The sequence below is a fragment of the Myotis daubentonii genome, chromosome 2 (genome assembly GCF_963259705.1).
Source record: "Myotis daubentonii chromosome 2, mMyoDau2.1, whole genome shotgun sequence".
Lineage (NCBI taxonomy): Eukaryota > Metazoa > Chordata > Mammalia > Chiroptera > Vespertilionidae > Myotis > Myotis daubentonii.
This window is the reverse complement of record NC_081841.1, coordinates 52,375,257-52,399,106: the sequence shown is the minus strand read 5'-3', so window position 1 is coordinate 52,399,106 and position 23,850 is coordinate 52,375,257. Positions and strand designations below refer to the sequence as shown.

Here is a 23,850-nt window from a genome sequence, read left to right as displayed (position 1 = left end):
GACAGCCAGACCGACTCACACAGCTGCCAGATCAATCAAGGGAGTGGCTTCTGAACAGCACTAGTCTTGGCTTCTCTGAACAGGGGTCCACTCAACACACCCCTCTTACACTCCAACCAGCCCCCAAGTCTTGAGGACCCTGCCAATACGTCAAAAGGGAAGACATCTTTTGATCCTTTAAAATAGATGTAAGATTTAAGTTTTATTCCAAGGTGATGTTGTTTTGTTCAGAAGGAGTAAAAAATTCTCTTCCGCTTCTTCCCTTGTGTATGAGACCAAGACGTTTCAGCTGGGGGAGGCCGAGGTCACTACCAACCCCCACAGCAATGTGAGGAATGCGCAGCCTGCTGCTGTTTTAGGAAGGAAACATAAATACTTAGCATCTTCCGTAGGCTTTGTAGACACTAACTTCTAAAAATCGCTGTGCCCTGGGAGCAAACTGGGTCACAACTGCCAGGAGATTCCAAAACGGCAAAGCCCATCACCTCATGGTCTCTGACTCCAAGTGGACTACCTCCCCGTGTGTCTGCTGTCTCCTCTTCCTGGGCCTGTGACGCAGGGACTGTGTCTCGTTCTATGGGCAGAGGTCCTGCCTATAGTTGTCAATAGATGATGTTACTGAACTAATGAATGAAATTTCAGTGACCACCCATTATTTCATAAAAAAATACACTCCTTTCAAAAAGGCCTCACCATCTGGCCTCCAGGACTCACCACCATCTTCTGCTGTAACACAGCCACCAAGTTACTGCAGGTTCCCAAACACACTTCACCTCTGCTCACCTGTCTGGAGTGAACCTTCCACTGGTTTTGCTTTCTGACCAGCTCCTGCTACCTCCGCCTCAGTCAAGCTCAGGTGTGCCCTCCTGACCCGCAGCTCACCCCCGACTGTGCTCACTAGAACAGCATGTTACCTGATCACATCCTGTAATTCACCATTACTTTATCCCTTTGTAGTGAATGAGGCCCTCAAAAATGACAACGTGCCTGGCCGCACAAGAAAGACTCAAAAACAAAAGCAAGAACAGGAGCGAGGAGGAGGAGGAGGAAACAAGGGACCTCGGGTATAAGCGGACCCAACGCTGAGTCTGAGAGCCACGAGGTGGCACTCTGGCGGCAGGCAGGTCACTGCTTTGCTGCACCTGCTCCACTGCCAAACTGAGTCTGCTGCTGGGGTGCCTGCCACAGAACGTGGGCGACGTGCTTTTCTGGGCCGGACCTGAGGCCACACACAGTTCTTCCCTCCAGTGGAGCCCCTCAGGGACTACCCTGGGGGCGGGGGGGGGCGGTGTTGAGAGTGTCTTGGAAGGGAAGTGAGCAGGAGGGGCAAGAGCTTTATCCTGTTCACCTGCTTAATAACTGCTTATTTACTTGCTAAGTAACCTGGGTTTCCACATAAGCTTTTTGTAGAAGGAAAGTTTGAAAATCATTACGTTATTTAGATTCTCTATGGACAATAACTATGAAGGCAAACAGAGCTGTGTTGCCCCAGTCACCCCTCCGTCTGGGACCACGGTTGGCTTTAGGACACGCTGTCTCCACGCCCAGCCCTTTACCTTTATTGTCAGCAGCAATAAATCCGAGGATGTTTTCGTGGCGCAGCATGACTGTCTGGTATATCTCTGCTTCCCGGAACCAAGACCGTTCCTCACGAGAAGAGAAAATCTTCACAGCCACATCACCACCCCTCCAGCGGCCGCGCCACACTTCTCCAAACCGGCCCTTGCCGATAATCTCCTGTAAGACGATGGTTCGGGCCACTGTGCGCTGGACAAAAAGTGGTAACCCTATGGACCAAAGGATGGAAAGAAAGCTGACACTGTAATTTTGCTAAGCTTTGTAACTCCCGCTTTCACTGCCACACTGAAAAGCCTGATCACCGTGCCCCATGCTGCACTGCTGCACTGGCCATGCAGAGCTGTGGCTGCCCCTGTACCATGTCCAGGTAGTCCACCAGAAGACTAAGCCAGGCAGCGCCTGAGAGTGAATACAGAAAGGGAAATGCAAAGGATTAGCTGTTCCTGATCTCAGCAATTTATCCTCTCCGTTAGCGTGGATGACAGATTTTAATATAAACATCTGACCAGATTTATCAACTCTGTAACCAGCCACCTGTGAGCCAATCCATCCACATCTGCCTTCTGCTGATGAAGAGGAAAGAGGGAAGAAAAGATGAAAGTGAGGACTTGAGCCCTGGGAGCACCTTCTGGCTCTCTGCTCATTCGCCACTAGAGGGCAGTGCTGCGTGTCCCATGAAACCCAAATTGTGGTCAGGGCATATAAGGATCTAGAGATCAAAGTTCTGCTCACAGGTGGAGCTCCAGACGCAGAATGGGAGACTACCCATGCTTATTCTAAGATTAATTTTATTGTCTTTCTAGAACTCATTTATTGCCTCATTTGACTCATTCAATGTCTCCCTATCTTACCAATCCACCCCTACCATCATGACTCTTAACTCTCACTTCCTCTCCCTGACCAAATAAAAAAATGTTATTAATCCCTAACTCTTGTGGATGTAAATGACCACTTACTGTATGCTTTAGGCACTATGCTAAGGGCTTTACATAAATTATCTCATTTCCTCACAAACATCTATAAGGTGGGTATTTTTATTATCCCTATTTTACAGATGAGAAAACTGAGGCCCAAAGGGAGAAGGTTAAGTAACTCATTCAAATGCATACAAACAATAAGTGGCAATACAGGAATTAAAATCTAGGACTGGCTGACTCTAAAGTTCATGCTTTTAACTATATGCAGTATAGAGCCAGCAAAAAGTTTCTCAACTTAGACCCTTACTCCCCATCTTCTCTGTGCCAGTCCTAGTTCAGGCCCTTCTTTAAAACATTTTCAACTGGTCTTTCTGCCGCCCATCTCACCCTGCTCCTGCCCCGCAACCCACACACAGCCCTACCCTACCCTGCCCTCTCTAACAGGAGGTTGGCCAATGAATGAATTCATCCTCCACACCACCGCCAGAACTCCTTCCACAGGAAAAGTTTCAGTAGATGCCTCTTATCTTGCCAGAAAAAGCACAACGCTCAAGGTCCTTTCCTCCTGGACAGCCTGCCCCTTCCACCCCCAGCGCGGCCACGCCATGCCGGACTCTGTCGTTCTCTAAACACTCGGTGAACTTTCATGCCTTTTTGTCCTTTTGCTCTAGAGATTTTCTTTGGCCTGGAATGTTCCTTGTCCTCTCACTTCTCTTAAAACTTCAAAGTCAGTGTTTAAGACCCTTTGAGTGCACCCTCCCCTGCAGGACCTTTCCCAACAATCTCCATCCCTTTTATCCACCTTTGGATCAGCTTCCTTCTCATCTTTGTTCATCCTGTATCATCCAGAGGGTGTTCTATATATATTTGTTCATGTGAATTGAAAGTCACGTAAGCAGCAAGGACTTACTCACTTTAAATCCACAGAATTAGAACTCCAACACCTTGGAAGCTCTGCATATTCTGAATTAAGAATGGACTAAACCAGTGGTCGGCAAACTGCAGCTCGCGAGCCACGTTTGGCTCTTTGGCCCCTTGAGTGTGGCTCTTCCTAAGCCTTAGGAGTACCCTAATTAAGTTAATAACAATGTACCTACCTATATAGTTTAAGTTTAAAAAATTTGGCTCTCAAAAGAAATTTCAATCGTTGTACTGTTGATATTTGGCTCTGTTGACTAATGAGTTTGCCGACCACTGGACTAAACCATCCAGAGAGAAATGGTTATTAATCCCTTCATCCCAGCTGACTAACCACCACGCACCTTCCAGAGCCTCAGCTGGACTCTGGAAACCGAGCTACCCTCCTCTGACAGCAAATCAAGCCACAGGCAGTCAGGAAAGTCTAACCACTACCCTTCCTCCTTCATCAAAGAACAGGCCATCTATTTTTCTCTCTTCCTAAATGTATACAGCTTTTAATACATCCATCATTTTGGCACACTCTACTGCAGAGCTTAATAAAGGCAAAACCACTAAAATTCAAGAGATGTCAAAGTATTCCTTGTGTTCAAGGAGAAATGTCTGGCTATGACTGATGGCATAATTTCCCTACAGAACAGGCTTGTCACATGGCAAAAAAAAAAAATACATAAACATGCCCTAACCGGTTTGGCTCAGTGGATAGAGCGTTGGCCTGCGGACTGAAGGGTCCCGGGTTCGATTCTGATCAAGGGCATGTACCTTGGTTGCAGGCACGTCCCCAGTGGGGAGTGTGTAGGAGGCAGCTGATCGATGTTTCTCTCTCACTGATGTTTCCAACTCTCTATCCCTCCTCCCTTCCTCTCTGTAAAAATTAATAAAATATATAAAAAAATACGTAAACACAAAATTCTCACAAATATGATTCTGTATGTTTTAGCTACATTGGCAACAATAATGATTTTTGTGGATGATTTTTTTTACAAGAACAGAATACCACCATCACTAAAATAATTGTTTATCTTCATGAAAAGACTATTTTGCAGTCACACTCATATCTGATAGCTAGCTGAGCTATATACCCTGAGACCCGAACAATCCAATCCCCTTTTGCCAATCCTGGTCTCACGACAAGGCCCGGTGTTTGGTTCAATTCCCTCATCTAAGGAAGACTCGGTGACCAACAGGCAGGACAAGAAATGGGGCTGTTGCCATGCTGGAAGCCCAAGCTGCCTTTATTTAACCGCATGAAAAAACCCCTGGGCAACTGGAACAAGTCAATGATTCACCAAACCCAGCTTTCAGCTTCACTCAATGTCCTTAAGCTCCCCTTGTGGTTGCTCAGGGATCAATGATTAGCTGTCACCACCTCACAGGAACGCGGCACACTCCTATTTCTCAAAAGGGGCCCTTAAATTGAGCACTCCACCGCTCAGGTGGAACCAGATGAATTTTAATAGATGTTGGTTACAGAACTTGGAGAGAGGCAGAGTTTCTGGACGAGAAAGATTTGCACTTGACCTTTGGAATCCCAGGGAATGAAAGATTTTCTGTGATCCCCCCCCCCTCGCCCTTATCTTATTACATGTCAGACTCCACAAGAAGGGGAAGTATGACACCAAAACTCACTGCTGCTAGAAACAAGTGTAAGGTCCAGCCTTTCTCAGAAATGCCCTATCTATCCTGCTGGGAAGCAGTGATGAAGGCCAACGACAGACACAAGACCAGAACTCAGTACCTGAGCCAGACCCTGATGTGGAGAGATCGTAGACAAGATCTTGGAGCGTCTTGTCTTTGGAGAGGCACATCTCACATGAGGGATCTTCCATGTCCAGCCTCTGGCGGTTGTGATAGACACGCTGGTGATAGTTAATGACGAGGAAAACAATGATGATGATGAGAAACAGGAGGAACACTGGGCCGGCAATGATGCCGACCAGCTCCACAGGGCCCCACATGGAAGGGTGCTCAGGCTCCTTGAGGTGACCTGGGTCAAGTGAGAAAGGAGAGGGAAAGAACAAAGAGTCAAAACAAGGGAATGCACTGGCCCTATTTATCCCCCACACCTCCCTCTAAGTGAAATGCCCGTTCCCTCTCCACATGCTCAAGGTGTGCTTGACCTCTCCAGTCTTATGGGGCTAGTTCGTCTGCTCTCAAATGCAAACCTCTTCAGTGCCCTTTGCATCAGTCAAATCCATAACCCACTTTGTAATTCCATGGTACTTTTCCCATCTCAGTGGCCCAGACAGATGCCAGGATCTACTCTTCAACTTGTAACTCTTTGAAGCTCTGCTCCTCTAGCTCCTCAGTGATGCCTTCTAAATGGCATCCCTGCCTGTAGAGGGGTGAGGCCTAACACTTCCCGGCCTTGATCACTGCCCTTTTTGCCTAATTGTAGCCCCTCTGTCCAGTATTGCCTTCACCCCACCCCAAAAGCTCCCTTCCTGAGGCTCTGGGGTTGCCTCCTTCAGAATCAGTCCCATACCCAACCACTCCCACCCCCCTCCTTGCCTGGTTCTCCCACTCCTCAACAGCCGCCTATGCCACTTGGCCACCATCCAAAATGCACCTTTCACCTCTGGGACCAACTTGACAACAATCTGCCTCCCTCATCCTCTAATCTACAAACCTGATGTGGGGGCAATCCCATCCCTTGTCACCTTAGGGTCATGGTCGGCAATCTGCGGCTTGTGAGCCAAATGCGGCTCTTTGGGCCCTTGAGTGTGGCTCTTCCTAAGCCTTAGGAGTACCCTACTTAAGTGAATAACAATGTACCTACCTATATAGTTTAAGTTTAAAAAATTTGGCTCTCAAAAGAAATTTCAATCGTTGTACTGTTGATATTTGGCTCTGTTGACTAATGAGTTTGCCGACCACTGCCTTAGGGAACTTCAAAAAGTTTACCTATCATCAAATAAAGGGATTGGGAAGCGTAGAGAAGGATGAAATGACAGGGGTGCCCCACCTCCAAGATGAGCCAATAATCCAACAAGGGTGTCCACTCACCACTGGGCACCCTCAGGTCGATCTTGTTGCAGAAGTCAGTATAGCAGCAGTGGGTGTTACGCAGGTCCTCGGAGCTCAGGCAATAGAAGGGCTTCCCAGCAGGGACCAGCTCCACTTTGGGGATGCAGGTACGCACATGGTGCTCCATCCCATCCAGGTTGAAAATGGAAACCATGCAGGCCCCATCTGTTTCACACGTGTAGTTGGCCTGTAGGCAGCTGGTGCATGTACACAGCAGAGCTGCAGGAAATTTGGGAGTAGACATTGACATCAAAGATTAGATCTTATCCCAGGTCCTTTCACAAACTTAGAATATCACTCCTTAGCATCCTTGATGTTCCAAAATAAGGAGCTTTTATAGAGGTCAGGTCAGAAAGATGATACTGTCAATGGAGACACAACCTTTTCACCTGTTTATTCAGCTCACAAACAAGACTTTCGAGGCCCCACCATTTTCCTCTAAGTGCTCTATTTTATGCCCCTGAGACACAGAGAAACTACCTTTTGAACTTTGCCTTAGACTTAACACAAATAATTCTGTGACGGGGAAGACGTTTTTCTTTAAATTTAGATGCCTAGTCTCCTGAATGCAGTCAGGGTGCATACTCCCATATGTTCTTTTGCTGCAGTGCTCTTTTTCCTGGCGAATTCTTACAAATCCTTTAAAATTCAGCTTAAACATCACTTCCTTTGAAAAGCTTCCCCTGCCATCCCGGCTGAGTGGCTCAGCTGGTTGGAGCGTTGTCCTGTGCACCAAAAGGCTGTGGGTTCGACCCCGGTCAGGGTGCTGCGGAAGGCAACTGATAGATTGTTTCTCACACTGATGTTTCTCTCTCTCTCTCACATCAATAAACATATGCTCAGGTGAGGATTTAAAAAAAAAGAAAAGCTTCCCCTGACTGTCCAACATCCTCTTCCTTTAGTCCAGTGGTCGGCAAACTGCGGCTCGTGAGCCACATGTGGCTCTTTGGCCCCTTGAGTGTGGCTCTTCCACAAAATACCGACTTCTGCGCATGGGCCACGAAGTTTCAATCGCACTGTACCTGTGCGCCCGCACGTGGTATTTTGTGGTATTTTGTGGCCACTCAAGGGGCCAAAGAGCCACATGTGGCTCGCGAGCTGCAGTTTGCCAACCACTCCTTTAGTCCATGGCAAGTACCTCTCTCATGAGGGCAAAAACAATACCCTCCAAAGAAGATAATATCAGTGGCTACCTCATAAAGTTACTGTGAGGATTAAATGAGCTAATGCATAAAAAGGACTCAATGTGTTTAACCCATTCTGAAAGGTCCCTGGATATCACTTTAAAGAGTAATATATGTCTATATATGGTATCTCTCTCTCTCTCTCTCTCTCTCTCTCTCTCTCTCTATATATATATATATATTTTTTTTTTTTTTTTCCAATTGGTAGTGTATGTAATCATCTCTGGGCCTAGTGAGTTTTGCTGGGTGTGTAGTATACGTAAGTGTAGACTATTGGCAGGAAATTACTGTAAGTGAATTTGTGCCTCTGAAAGCTAGTTCAGCAGCCTGGAGTCTGAAATCCTTGATTTATCTGTCTAACAGGAATAGCACAGACAGCAGCAGCTGGTTCTGCCCAGCACTGTCTCCCCTGAGCCTAACCGATCCCTGACCTTTGGGAGGGGCAGGAGTGTGGCTTTAGCCACCACAACGCTTAGGTTGGGACTCACAGGGGATGGAGGTGGGAGGGCCCACCTGGGTCCCAGACTAGACACTAAGTGGATACTATCTGGATACCGGGTGGGAAGGCATTCAAACTAGGGCCCCCAGAGAAGAGACATACATGACCAGTCCCATGAAAACCCAGTCTGTTGTAACTCACCCCTTTAGGCTGTACCCAGTTTATCTTTGTCTCTTTCTCCCATACAATGGGAGGCACCTCTTGGCTTTCAAATCCAAAGGCAGATTCTAAATATCTCATTGTCACACCCCTCCTTTCTCAGGCTTCTGTAAGGACACATCCCTGCCACCCCCAGCCAAGGAAACAAAGGAGAGAGCGCACTGACAGGTAAACAGCACTAGGGCCTGTGGTTATTTTTTTCACAGCGTTTGATCAGATCCCTTTCTTCAGGGAGAAATTCCAAAACATGTAGCTACCTGCTGAAGGGTTTGGGTAGTGTTACATGTTTAAAGGCAGGAAGTTTAAAGCAGGTACTCTTTAGGCTACATTCCAAATCTAGAAGGAATTGTAAAAGTAAATGCCTCCTAAACTTCAATCCCAACCCTTTCAGACACAAAGACTAAAAGAACCTTCTCCATTTTTCTTACCAAATACCTTTATTTGCTCCCTTTTATTCACCTTGTAAACAATTTACTTCTGTGCCCTTCCGAACACTCAATCCAAAGCTTTTACTCAAGCTGCAGTCCTGTTACTTCAGGGAAGCCAATACCCACTCCTTTGTGTCAGGGGGACATTCAAGCACAAAAGGGGTTCCCCTTGGAGTGAACACCTCTCAATACATGCGCCAGGCCATCCAGCAAAGAGAACAGCATTGGGTCTATTTTGGGAAGCGAGAAGGGAAAGCGAACAACTCCAAGAGGGCTATTCTGAGCACCGTGGGACACACAGGCCAGACCCGCAGCCGCCTTTTGAAAAAAGCTCACTTCAGAGTCGTCAATTGGGAGCCAGGAGTCTCTGATTCCAGATACTCAGCCTCCTTTCATTGGTGCACGGCCCCTTTCACAGTGATTCATCCTGGAGAACGAACACACCCACACGTGGCTCATTATTTTTGGGAAGTACTTAAACAATCTTGGTGTAAGACAGGAAAGAACAAAAGTGGTGAAATCTATGCTAGACTGGACGAAGGCCGGAACTGGGAGGAGGGCCTTGTAGGTTTGTGATAAGGAATTGAGCAAGTCCCTGGATCTATCTGGGCCTTGGCCGCCTCACCAAAAAAGACCATTTATCTTACAGAAATGGTATAAAGATTAGCCAAACATCCCTTAAGTGCTGTGGGTGCTCTGAGAAAGACTCTCTCTGCACCTATCTGTGTACGTCTATATGTTTTACAACGAGTGACAAGTCTGAGAAAGATCTATTTTTAACATAAACATCACTACTGCCCACACCCCTGAAAAGGTTTCAGTTACTATCACTGGAGCCACGCAGGGTATCACAGCAGGAAACAGGTCAGAAAGACCTGGCTCAAATACCAGCTCTAATATTAATCACATGACCTTGAGCAAGTTGGGAACCTTCATGCACCCTGGTTTCCTAATCTGTAAAGTGGAACTGTTAATAATGATGTCACAGGACTAGGTAAGAATGAAATGAAATTAAAAAGTGCTTAACAAGTAGATGCTCAATAAATTTTAATCCTAACTCTCAATGTAAAACTCAAACACACTTAACATTTGTCTCTTTATCCATTAATTAGGGAGTGGCAAGTTAAAGCAAGACCACAGCAAGAACTGCTGTTTGAGCCTCGGCTCTGCCAGTAACTGAGTCGCGTGGCATTGGGCAAGTCATGTAACCTCTCTGAACCTCATTTTCCTCATGATTAACCAGAAAGAAGAGACTGAACCAGATGACCTCTAAAATCCTCCAGCTGAAATCTGAATCCAGTTTATTTCTAAATTCCACATTGTTTGCCTCACTGATCCAACACTGGGAAGTTCTGCTTTAAATTTTATATACCTTATCCTGAACTTTAAAGACAGACATTATGGCTAGTCTTCTGTAAATATTCATTTTTCACTAAAACAAAGTAAGTGATAATAAAATTACACAAACATCTGAATTTACTATAAATTTGCTATAAGTCACAGATCTAATTTTAATGTCTTTGAAAAGCTAAATCTGGATTAATGATAACAGCCTTTATAATGTGTCATATCGACTCATCAAGTTAAATCAGTCTACACACGCGAATATAAACAACACATACCTAACAGTTACGTAGTTGAAATAACACAATTAGGAAAACCAATCACAGAGGAGTAACAAAATCATTCTACACACAAACAGGTTAAAAAGTGGTCGGAACAAAATTCCCACTAGCACAGAATTTGGTTATTAACAAGCTAGTCAAACCTGAACTAAAAAGGCAAAACCGCTTTGACAGGATTTGAACATGGTTCCAAAATATGGTTAGAAGGTGGTTTGTGGTAGGAAATAAATGCAAATTTGACTCGGGAGAGAGGCTGTGTTTTGAGGAAGGCTGATGAAGGCTGACAAGTCCCAGCTCGGGCAGATTCGGCCCAGCCGTACGCTGCGGAGGCACTAATACAGCCAGGTCCCAGCGGGACAGCCTCACCACGGGCCGGACACTGGTTCGGTCCCCTCTATTGCCCACGGGCAGACACTGGGAAGACACTGGTGAGGCTGTGGCTCACTGGCAGTTCCTAAGAGCCACCATACAGGGCGAGGCTCCTGTCACTCGCCCAGTGTTAGGCCTGAGACCGTATCGCCAGGCGACGAGGTGTAGGAGAGCACAGGGGTGGCACAAACCTCAAAAGGTCAGAGGCACACCGCAGAACGTGCACGCCTGTCCTGGGAGATACAGGTGTGTGAATGTTCTGACATGTCTTAAAGCTGTAGTGTTTATGATCTGTAGCTTATGTGAAGTGCTTCTTGGAGATACGTGTCATCAAATTAGTTCTGGTGTGGAGCACTGCACTCAACTTGCCACTTCAAACTTCACCAGGCAACCTCCTACTTGTAGCGTATCCAATACACCTGGGGCCCAAATCAGCCTGTGCTGCCCTTACTCTTCATTTTTTACAAGTTGATCAGAAAGTCCCTCTCAGCCTTCATTCTTCCATCAGACAGGCCAAACTATCGGAATACCCTATCACAACCCAGGATCATTTTAATTATTCTTACAAGGACCTTATCCAAACCCCCTATGTCTTCCTTAGGATCGAACAAGGACCACAACTCTGCACAACTCTGTGATAATGAATGGCCAAAGTGATGTTGAAAAATTAAAAAATAAAGTTGGAGGACTCACACTTTCTGATTTCAAAACTTACTCCAGGCACAAGCATAGGCATATAAGTCAATGAAATAGACTTGTGAGAAACAAATCTATACATCTAAGATCAACGGATTTTTGAGAGGAATGTCTAACAGGGGTCCTCAAACTACGGCCCGCGGACCACATGCAAATACAAATATTGTACTTGTTCCCGTTTTGTTTTTTTACTTCAAAATAAGATATGTGCAGTGTGCATAGGAATTTGTTCATAGTTTTTTTTTTTAAACTATAGTCCAGCCCTCCAACGGTCTGAGGGACAGTGAACTGGCCCCTGTTTAAAAAGTTTGGGGACCCCTGGTCTAGAACCTTCAGGGGGGAAGAAAAGTCTTCAACAAATGGTGCTGGACAACTGGATAGCCACATGCAAAAAATAAAAAAATAGAACCCTTACCTTCCACCATAGACAAAAACTAACTCAAAATGAATTAAAAATCTATATATAAGAGTGAAACTTATATTCTACAACTTAAAAAAGAAAACAGGGGCAAATCTTTGATTTTGTATTTGGTAATGATCTCTTAGATTCATATATCTAATAATGGTCTAGTTACTAGATTCTGGTATATACACTAGACTCTAGTATATAGAATATATAAAGAACTCTTACAAGTCAATAACGAAAAACAATTTTTTAAAAAAATATATTTGATTGATTTTTTACAGAGAAGGGAGAGGGAATAGAGAGTTAGAAACATCGATGAGAGAAACATCGATCAACCACCTCCTGCACACCCCCCACTGGGGATGTGCCCGCAACCAAGGTACATGCCCTTGACCGGAATCGAACCTGGGACCCTTCAGTCCATTGAGCCAAACCAGTTAGGGCCGAAAAACAATTTTTAAAAAAATGGGCAAAGGACCTGAACAGACATTTCTTCAAATAAAATATACAAATGGTCAACAAGCTCACAAAAAGATGTTCAACAAGATCTCAAATACAAAAGACTTTCTAACTCAAATGCAAATAAAAACCACAAGATATCACTTCATACCTACTAGGAAGGCCAAAAGGAAATGAAAAAGGAAAACAGCAAACACTGGTGAAGACCCAGAGAAACTGAAACCTCAAACATTGCTGTGTGGAAACAGCTCGATGGTTCCTCGATAAGTTAAACATTGAATTACCATATAACCCAGTAATTCTACTCCTAGGTATAGTATATTCAAAAGATTAAAAACAAGTGTTCACACAAAAATTTGTACACAAATGTTCATAACAGCACTATTCACAATAATTAAAAGGTAGAAACAACCCAAATGCCCATCAAATAATGAATGGGTGAACAAAATATGGTATATTCATATAATGGAATACTATTCAGCTACAAAAATAAATAAGTTATTGACATATACTACAATATGGATAAACTTTTAAAAACCATTATGTTAAGTGAAAGAAGTAGCACACTGTATGATTCCATTTATATTAAATATCCAGAAAGCAAATTAACCCACCGCTCCCCCACCCCTTTGACAACCCAGGACCCTTCAGTCCACAGGCCCTATCTACTGGGACAAACTGGCTAGGGCTACAGTAATTATTGATCTAGACAACAGCCAATGTGTTTATGAAAATCCTTAATTTAAAAGTTCAGATGTTGCCTGGCCGGCATGGCTCAATGGTTAAGTGTCAACCTATGAGCCAGGAGGTCACGGTTCAATTCCTGGTCAGGGCACATGCCTGGATTTCGGACTTGATCCCCAGTAGGGAGCATGCAGGAGGCAGCTGATCAGTGATTCTCATCATTGATGTTTCTATCTCCCTCTCCCTCTCCCTTCTTCTCTGAAATCAATAAAAAAATATATTTTTTAAAAATGGAGGTATTGCCTGGCTGGTGTGGCTCAGTTGAATGGAGCATCATTCCATATACTAAAGGTGGCAGGTTCAATTCCCAGTCAGGACACATACCCATGTTGCAAATTCGATCCCTGTCTGGGTGTGTGGGGTAGCATACGGGAGGCAACTTATCGATGTTTCTATCTCTCTCTCTCTCCCTCCTCCCCCTCCCCTTCCTCTCTGTAAAATCAATCAAAAAATTTTTTAATATTATTTTTTTTAAAGAAGGTGGTGTCTGGCAGTAAACTGTCACAAAATAGAGGTAGGTTTTCCTGAAAAGGGGAAGTGTAGTGGGGGGCAATAATGGGGCACTGACATTGCACCAAGCAGCCAAAGCTCTAACTAACCGAATTAGAAAAATCTTGCAGTAAAGTGATCAGATGTTATTGGTAAAAAAAGACCCAAGTTACACCTTCACCTTTCACAAGGTGATTGTAAAACAAAACCTCTCAAGTTCCCAAGAGCCATAATAAAGTCAAATTTCATATGTGTAGTTGGTGGTACCTAAAAAACACACAAAATGTACTGGTAAAAGCACTTATGAAAAAACGTAACTGACTTCATAAAGGAAGCTATTTGTATGAGGAGGGAAAAAACCCACAGATTTAACAATAAGATACTTGATAAGCTTGCTATTTAATCCCAATCTGGGAAAAGGTCTCGGAACGGAGTTTGCATGAGAGAAAGGTGTTTGAAAAGCCAGCTTCACACTCTATCTATTCTACAAACTGCCTTTCTGACATTCTACTTGGAGAGCTGTTTAAACAAGTTCACCCCTAAGCCTCAGGTCTAGAGAATGAAAGCTTTGTTCTCGCTCAAAAGAGATGTTTGATGTTTATGGTAAAGAGACCTGTCAATGCAACTTAATTTATGGCTGACAGTAAATACCTGAACACCCAGCAAGGGCCCACCTGCTGCTCGGGAGAGAGTGTCAAGGTGACACCAGAGCGAGTGGCATCATTACGATGGAGCAAGTCCAATGTTGCAGGCTCAGCCACCATGTTTAAACTATCCACTAGTAACTTGGTTTTACTAACAGTTTACAATGAACATGCAAAAACACTGTTTTCTTTCTTTGTTGTACATAAGTAGACATATTTGTGGCTCATTAGGGCAGGGAGGATATTTATGGTGATATTTCGAATTTATTTCCTGATCTATTTACGATACTATGGATGAGTGGAAAGGAGATGGTGTACATCAGTTTTGAGTAAGAAAAAGGATAGGAATGGTTTCAGGCATCTGGGACAATGAAAGAGAAGAAAAAAATTCAGCCAGGGCTGAGAATAAAACTAATGAGGTTGAAATCAAGTTAATTCGGCTGGAATAAAATAGGTGGTAGAATAAATGGAGATGAAAGAGGTGAGGTAGAAGAGATATTATGACATCCCAAGTAACTCACAAAACGTCGGTGATATTTTTGAGTAACTGGGATAAAAACTGCATATACAGGAGATGATAAAATTATAGCAGGTCAGAATTAGAATTATTTACCTAGGATTTTGCTGAGAGGACAGAAAAAAGCAAATTTATTACGTACTTAAAGTATGTTGCCCTAACCGGTTTGGCTCAGTGGATAGAGCGTCGGCCTGCGGACTCAAGGGTCCCAGGTTCGATCCCGGTTAAGGGCAATGTACAGTTGTTGTGGGCACATCCCCAGTAGGGAGCGTGCAGGAGGCAGCTGATCGATGTTTCTCTAGCATCAATGTTTCTAACTCTCTATCCCTCTCCCTTCCTCTCTGTAAAAATTCAATAAAATATTTTTTTAAAAAAGTATGCAAGGCTCTGTGACAGGACAAAGCCATGTAAAGAAGAATAAGCCAGTTTCTAACATAAATTTTTGGGGGCTGGAGGGTGGGAGAATGGGAGGAGCAGACAACTAAAAACCTCCACACTACCAATAAGGACCAAAGAGTAAAAGCAGAGAGGACGGGATCACTGACCGGGGAAAGACAGGAGGACAAAGAAAGTCTACATTGCAGGATGCTGGGTTTGGCTAAAAGAACGCTAAGGCCAAGAAAGGCACAAGGCATGTTAGGTCCACAGTGAACGGACAGATGCAACAATATCAAGGCTCCAGCCACAGACGGGGCAGTAAGAGAGACGAGGCCAGATGGGACGGACTGTGATGCCAGGCTAAGGAGTCTGGCATTGATCCCGGAGGCCACATAAAAACGGTAGAAACATCAGATGCAGAAGGTGTATTTTCCCAAGTTAAAGTCAGCCCTGGGATGGAGGAAAAGTGGGAGACTGGAGGCAGAGACTGGTTAGAAAATGACTGAGTAGGCATCATAGTATATGGTACAGTACTTAGGGCACATGCTTTGGAGTCAGACGGACCTCGCTCGGCCCCTGGCCTAACCTCTGTATGCCCCAGCTGTTTCCTAGGTGAAATGGGGACAAGAGTGCCTCCACTCAACACGTGAGTGTGCAGTAAACATTCCGTCCATCAGAAGCTTTTATTACTACTGTCGTCCAGTCAATAAGGGTATGAACTCTTCGTAATTTTGTGGTTGCTCCAACAAGCAGACAAACAGTCAATTTGTGTATAAACTTCGAAAGGGCAAAGACAGATTCTTTCCTCAGTATCCCTCTCTTTCAGCTTAGTCTGGGTATTAGAAACGAACACCGATCGAATCTGAGTCAATCTTACCTACTACAATTGTAAAATGTAATACACAAACATATACCAAGATAATAAATGAAGATTTGGGGCCAGGTAGGTTCATCACAAATACTTACTTAAAAATAATACAATAATTAATAAGCGATAATACAAGAATAAACTGTGTTCTGAATACTCATGACTGTAAACCTACTTTTGCCCCCAAAGCACCCAAAATTTGCTCTCTCCTCCAAACACTCACAAATAGCTAGGAAAAGGAAACAGGCAGTAGATGAAAGCCACATGTGGTCAAAGCACTTTATACATGCAAGGTCCAGCGATGGGATGGCGAGTACCAGGTCTCAAGCATCTTTCAAGTTCACTGGTTGCTGGCAAACCCCGCTGCCTTGTGCACAAGGGTTGAGATCCCCATCCCCCCCCCCCCCCCCCCCCCCCACCCCACGCTGACAGCCACGGACCACTCTCAGCTCCCAGAGTCGGCCTGCAGTTCCTGGCCCCCGTGGCCCCGTGGGCAGTTCATATACAGATGTTTATTTTCTTTCAAGCCAGCTGGAGTATCTCTGCCTTCCTCTTTTGCACTCAGCTGAGAAAATTCTCTGCTTTCAAAGGGCTAGCTAGCTTGATTAGGTTCTGTCTACCATAACAGTCTCCCTATACCAGCGGTTCTCAACCTTGGCTGCACATTAGAATCACCTGGGAATCTTTTTAAAATCCTGATTTCTGGGCCTCATCCTCCAGAAATTCTGTTTCTTTGTTACTAATGTTGTGGCCCCACCCCATAACAAAGAAACAGAATTTCCGGAGAATGAGGCCCAGAAATCAGGATTTTAACTGCCCTATATGAAGATCACTGCCCTATATGAAGATCAACCATTTAAGGACCTTAATTACATATACAAAATCCCTTCACAGTAGTACCTACATTCATGTTTGACTGAATAACTGGAAGAGGTGTGTGTAAGGCTGAGAATCTTGGGGGGTGGGAGGTAAAGGATGGGCTGTAGAAATATTTTATTTCTGTATTGACTATCTCACCTGCCAGGAAGGTAAGCTTCATGAAGAAAGGCATTTTTGTCTCTTTTTGTTTACTATAAACAATAGTGTTTGGAATATGGTAGGTGCTCAATAAACGTGTTAAAAGAATCTTTAGACACCACAGTTCTCTCTCTCCCTCTCTATATGTGTGTGTGTGTGTGTGTGTGTGTGTGTGTGTGTGTGTGTAATTTATTTACAGGCTGAAAATGGGACTTCTAACTATATATATATAAAAATCCTGGTTCAATGAAACCATTTAGTAGGAGTCCTTGAATGTCCATATAATTTTCTCTCACCCACAATTATTTGAACAGCTTTAACAAAATACAGTTGATCCTTATCAATTATAGATTCTGTATTTGTGAATCAGCCTAATTGCTAAAATTTACTTGTAACCCCCAAATCAATACTCTCGGTGCTCTCTCAGTCATTTGTGGACATGCACTGAGGGGTGAAAAATCTGAACATGTGCACGGCAGTCTGAACACCCAACGCACATGTCCCAGCTGAGGTGGACAGGCAGCGCTCTGCCTGTTTCAGCTCTTACACTGTAAGTATGTGGCTTTTCATGGTCTATTTAGTGCAGTGCTTTTTGCCTTTCTGTGGTTTTGTTGGTGATTTCAGTTTAAAATGGCCTTCAAGAGTAGTGCTGAAATGCTAAGAACATAATGTGCCTTACAGAGAAAATGCATACGTTAGAAAAGCTTTGTTCAGGCATGCGTTATAGTGCTATTGGCTTTGAGTTCAATATTTAATAATCAACAATGTATGTTAAACAAGGTGTCTTAAACAGAAATATGCAGAAGACAAGGTGATGCACTGATTGGTTGATGTAATGCTGTGACCAGCGGCTCACAGGAACCTAACCCTCTGTCTCCCCTGGGAGCAATGGTTCCGTATCTGATAATCCAGGATTCCAGTTGACTTTATAGAACATAACTACCACAAATAAGGAGATGAGTGCAATCATCCCATTTTACAGAGCTGAGGTCGATGTGGAAGGGCAGCTCCCAGCACCCTCTAACACAGCATCCTGGTTTAGTTTCTTCACAGCACTCACAACTGATCACTGTGTTTACTTCTTTATTTTCAGTCTAAGCCACTGCAGTTGTAAATTCCATGACAATCAGGGATTTATGGATCTTTGTCCATCCTGTTCTCTGTTATTTCTTCATACCAAGAACCATCCCAGCCCTGGCTGGTTTGGCTCAATGGATAGAGCGTCGGCCTGAGGACTCAGGGGTCCCAGGTTCGATTCCGGTCAAGGGCATGTACCTTGGTTGCGGACAGGTACCCAGTGGGGAGTGTGCAGGAGGCAGCTGATCGATGTTTCTCTCTCATCGATGTTTCTAACTCTCTGTCCCTCTCCCTTCCTCTCTGTAAAAATCAATAAAATATATTAAAAAAAAAAAGAACCATTCCAGGCACATACCCATCTGCATGAATAAAGAATTCTCCTGTATGTAATTGTGTAAATATCAGGGGTGACTGATACTATAAAGCAGCAGTTCTCAACCTGTGGGTCGCGAACAATGAAAATACATCCTGCATATCAGATATTTACATTACAATTCATAACAGTAGCAAAATTACAGTTATGAAGTAGCAATGAAAATAATTTCATGGTTGGGGGTCACCACAACATGAAGAACTATATTCAAGGATCTCCGCATTAGGAAGGTTGAGAACCACTGCTATAAAGGGTGAAGTAGTTACTTTTATTATGTTAAATTTAACATATTAGCAAGACAAATGCAGGCTTAAGACTAAGTGGAGAGAGAGAGAGAGAGAGAGAGAGAGAGAGAGAGAGAGAGAGAGAGAGAGAGAGAGGAAAAAAAGACTACGTGGAGGGAGGGAGGGGGAGAGAGAGAGAGAGAGAGAGAGAGAGAGAGAGAGAGAGAGAGAGAAAAGAACCCCCAAGCTGCCAGAAGTAGCACCATCTGAAACCCAGACAGCAGGTGAGATCACCTGGGATGGAAACTTCACAACTAAATTCTGGCAAGTCTACAGAGGAGGGACAGAAAGATACACTCTGCAGTAGCAGTTTCCCCTGGTGCTGCTTTTATCCCTGATAGAGAAGCCAGAGGCAGGGAGAACACACAAGGGCCGAGATGGTGCCTCTGGAGCCCAAGCTCAGGTTAAACCATGTGTGAGAAACTGAGGTGAGCAAAAACCATGAGCAGGTATTAGAACCTGGCCAGGAAGCAGTGCCTGCAGAGTGAGAGCATGCCAGTTAGAAGACTGTGGGGGACTGTCAGGTCTGAGCAGCTGATTCCTTAGGAGGTTTCAGCAACCCCAGTCTAGGCGGAACTGATGGGCTCCGGATGCCCGCAGCACTTCCAGCAGCAGCAGGGTTGGTGAGAAAGAGGACTCTGGGATTTTCATTGCATAAATTCAGAGAGGAAAGTGAGAGAAGACCCCCTTACATCAACCCCTACTATAACAGACAAATAACACAAGAATTCAAGACAAGGAGGCGGGATTCCAGAATTAATGTTCACTGCTGCTCTGAGCAAAAACTGAACAGTAAACAATAAGGATTTCAAAATTAAAACAAAAGAGCCACTTCAGTATTCTAATTTAACCTTCAAAAAGAAAGACCTAAAGCACCATGAACTGAGAATTCCATTCCACCTCAACACCCTGTACTCCTGAGTTATTATGAGAACAGACTGCAACGCAATTCAACTCATGTTCCAAAATGCAACAAGCGGCTTCCACAGGACCTGCTGAAAGCAGCAGCGCGTCTCCTCTCCTCGCCTTCTGATTCATATTTTGGTAGCAAGGTTACAATTAGCTCACCAGTGGAGAATAAACCTATTTATAACACAGCAGTCCACCTGAAAGACACAATCAACTAAAAAGGTTTCTAGAGGGAAATGAAGTGCTGCTTCTTCCTGCACTGATTGCAGGTTCCCAAGGTCCTTTAGGATGAAGCCTCACCTTCCTGTGTTCACAGGCACCATGCCGGCCACCTCGCAGCCTCCATGTTCTTATGTAACATTTACATAGTGCCATAAACATACCCAGAGTTGCGTAAGAATTAAAACGTTGCCAAACCAATAAAGCCTAAAGCAGGTCACTCCCTCCAGACTGCTTTTGATTAGCACAGGTATGCTGCCGGGTCTACGATGGAAGAGCCTGTCAAAAGACAGAAATCTGACTCATCTTCAAAAATGCACAAATAAGAAGAAATTAACCACACTGTGACGCGGTGGCGCTTCTGTCAATCCCGACAGTATGTTACTCTGCCCCAAAACATAAAAAGTAACGCAACTTCGCTTGTTCACTGAAGTCAGAAACTATGTCTAAAAATACCTCCCAGCCAACTGGCTATCGGTAAGTCAGTCTCACAAATGTCCCAATAAGAGCGACACAGAGGGAGAACCGAGGCAGTCACAGTGAGGCTCAGTGACTTATTCAAGGACAGCCTGTAAGGGAGCCACGTTGTGGGGCTGAAAACCAGCTTCCTCCCTCCCTCTGGCTCTAACCTTTAACCAGAGTAGCCATTTTATTATGTTCCAATCACATGTGCTCCAGGAGCTTTTAACAAAACTAATCAGAGATTCCCTTCCTCTCTCCAAGAGTTCACTTTCAACTGTACTTCAAAACCACGTCCACTGAATGAAGTTACAAGACTTGGCCTGAAAGTCTTGTACAGATTTTCAGTCTGTTCAAAGAAACTCAAAATGTTCCTATCAGAAGCTCAACTGCTGCCATTATTATTGCTTTCTTCTTAAGAAATGAGTGTCTTCTGTTACCAACTAATGCAATTTTACATTTTTAAATACTAGTGTGAAAATTCCAAAGAGAGGCCTTAAAACTTGGCACACCTATCAAATGGATGCTGTTTATATATAACCTGGAAGTCATTCGCCTTATCGCTGGCCTTTTACTAGTTCACTAATTAAAAGAAACACCTCTCCCTTGCTGTCCTCATGTCATGCCCAAGCAGCAGGCAGCAGGCAGCAGGCAGCAGGGCTGGGGCTCCGGGCTCCTCCAGCCCACCTAGGGAAGCTGACAGAGGAAGTGCAGGGGAGGAAAGCAATCAACTTCTTGTTATCATCAGCCTCTATTTTCCCAGAACTGACGTTTTACTTTAAGCCTTTTGCAACAGTGGTCTCTGTAGCATGCACTATTGGCAACTAGCTGTGTCCCGGAAAAAACTGTAGTGTCTGGCCAAGAAGTTTAAAGGCCTTCGAGAATGTTTGCTGGACACACAACCCAATTTCCAATTTACCAAAAAAAGAAACTAATTCCCTATTTTGACCACCCATCTCACCCCAACAAACACCCATTTTAGGAAGGTTACAAAAAAAAAAAAAAATGAACTCTGCCCCATTCAGAACCAGTTGGATTATCAATTAAACATTCTTAACTAAGCTCACAACAAGAAAAGCCCCACAGACACTACAGCAAGTTAACAGGGAAACGGCTGTTAAAAATCTTGCATACAGTAGGGACTGGATAAAAATTCCTATGGAAGGAATTTAAAGATTTATTCATACACATATCAGGTGACAAACCTGAAGCCCAAGTCTCCTTATTTACTACCCCAGTAGAGAAATAACATGATGTTACACTTTCCAAAAACATGGCCCACAATAAGGCCCAGAAAACATTATTCACGAAAGCCATGACCTTAAACGTCAGGCTGCGTTCACACACCTTCCCTGTGTTATCAGAACCACGGCATATCACCGAGCACAGCGCACCGGGACCCAGGAACACACGCCAGGTGCTGAACACAAGTATTAGCCACTGAACAAAGACCCCACTTGCACAGGCACCACCACTGGGAACAAATATCGGAGCTGGAGACAATGAACTTGTTTCTGACACTCCAAAGTGGGATGAGGTCCTTTCCTGATTGTCTGGTGTATTAAAGGAGCCTGAACCACCTGAGAATCATTATCTGGAGTGGAGAGAGGAGAGCCACAGAACACACACTTCATCTCCCACTGCTGAAAGGCGGGGGGCTGCTGAGAAGTCAAAGCAGCAGGCTTTGTACATCAGAGCATATACAGTCCTGACAGCCTCTCCCAGATGCATCTGCGGGTCAATAATCACTTCAATATAACTGCCAAATATAACCTACATCTGCTACCCCCGTGCCAGAACACCTCGGAGACAACTCTCTTAAATGAAATATCTGAGGGTTTCATCTGCTCTTCTCAGCCCCACAAAGCCTCATCAATAACACACCCGGTGGAGGGTGCCACAGAAAGGTACCACCTCTCTAGCTGGGAGGGTGGGGGTGGGGCGGGGAGCCAAAGGCTGTGGGCGTTGGAAGGTGAGGGGTGTGTGCGGGCGGGGGAGGGCGAGGGGGAGGGGGGAGGGGGGTTAAGAGGGGCCGTGCGGGAAGGCAAATAAGGACTGACCCCGGGCCGCCGCGCGGGTCCAGAGGTGGGATCTTTAAATCAGCCTGAGGGTTGGAGGCGGGTTCCAGGATTTCACCTGAAAGGCGTCCACGAAGTGAGCGACTGAAAGGGCCCCCTGGGGTGGGGGAGGGAGGTGGAGAGCAAACACACCTAGATGAAGATTAACCGTTCGGGAACCAGGTCTCCTAGGGTTAGAGAGGCTCGAAGGCAAACTCCTCCCCAGCGGAGGGGCCTGGTCGTCCCACTTCCTCCAAAGAGCTCCCACAGGGCGTGTGAATTGGGGGGGGGGGGGGGTGCCCCACTGAACTCCAGGGGCTGCGCGAAGGGGAAATGTGACTCCCTTGCCCGGAACATGAGGGAGGGAGCAGAGGGAGGCGAAGGGATGCCCCGGGTCGGAAGGAAAGGTTAGAGACCCCTTCCCCTGCCCTCGGAGGTGCGCCTGGGCTCCCCGCGTCTGGATACCTCGGGAAGCAAAGACCCTCCCGCCGCAGCCCCACAATCTTGGCGGGAGAAAAGGCATCCCCCCAGGAGCACCTGGGGAGAGGAAACCAAGACCCCCGCCCCTGGACAAGCCGAGGGGCAAAAACATGATCCCCCCATCTTTGGAAAGAAGCCCGCACTCCCTTTATGAAATATATAGGGGTGCTTGGAGCACAACCCCCGAGAGCTCCCCGAATCCAGCTCCGCCTGGCAGAGGGCTCGAGTCCTCAGGGGCCCGGCGTGAGCTCGGTCGGGGCTGGACGGCCGAGCCTAGGGGGTGAGGAGGAGCCACTGGGGTCACCCCGACTCCTCCGCGCCCCCCGCCCGGCCATATTGTGCGCGTGGGGAAGGGGCGCGCTGGAGCCCAGGCGCCGCGGCGCGAGGCCTCGCCCTCGCCCGGCCCTCTCCATCCCGGCCCCCGCCCCCCGCCCCGGGACTCACCCTGGATTCCCCGGGGCCCGGACCCGCTGCTGCCGGCGAGCAGGAGGACGACGAGGGGGAAGAATGAGGAGGCTCCGGCCGACTCCGCCATAGTAACCGCCGCCGCCGCCGCAGCCCAGCAGCGCCCAGCGCGCGCGCGCGCCCCCGGCGCCTCCCCTCCTCCCGCGGCCCCGCTCCCGCCTCCCGCTCCTCCGCCCGGCGCCGGCACGTGCGCTCCCGGCGGAGCCGGCGCCGCCGCCGCCGCGCGCGCACCCGAAGGGCGGGGCCGGGTGCGCGCGGGCGCCCGCCTTAAAGGGGAGTGTCCCTGTTAAAGGGGTGGGAGGGGTGTGCCCCTCGGTGCCCCCACCAGCCGGTAAGAGTGCGGTAGGAGGAAGCCGGGGGAACGCGCAGCTTCCGCCCGCCCCTGCACCCCACCCAGCGCAGTTGTCTTATCGGCACCGGCCTCCTCCCCCGCGTCCACTGCCCCGCGAGTCCCCTGCGTTTTCTGGTTCCCTGCGCCCCACTGCCTGGCCTCCTGTCCCAGCAGGATCGTCGCCGCCCTGCAATCCTCCGGGCGCCCAGCAACCTGTGTGATCGACGATGGGATGCCCCTTTTCAGCACATTCCAAGGCTTTTTAATGATAGTT

The 23,850-nt window shown here is 46.2% G+C and overlaps 1 protein-coding gene across 2 annotated transcripts in view; it reads right to left on the bottom strand.

The window, feature by feature from the left end:
• The window catches only part of ACVR1B (activin A receptor type 1B), a 36,097-nt gene extending 12,686 nt beyond the window's left edge, over positions 1-23,411 (bottom strand). For both annotated transcript variants that reach the window (XR_009451217.1, XM_059682936.1), the window contains exons 1-4: positions 23,225-23,411; positions 6,420-6,659; positions 5,152-5,400; positions 1,557-1,787 (exon numbers count right to left, since the gene is read on the bottom strand). Coding sequence is in view for 1 of the 2 variants with exons in the window: in XM_059682936.1 (XP_059538919.1) it covers positions 1,557-1,787; positions 5,152-5,400; positions 6,420-6,659; positions 23,225-23,315 (811 nt within the window). In the remaining variant the exon portion in view is untranslated. The remainder of the gene's footprint in view (positions 1-1,556; positions 1,788-5,151; positions 5,401-6,419; positions 6,660-23,224) is intronic.
• Positions 23,412-23,850: the final 439 nt, after the last annotated feature.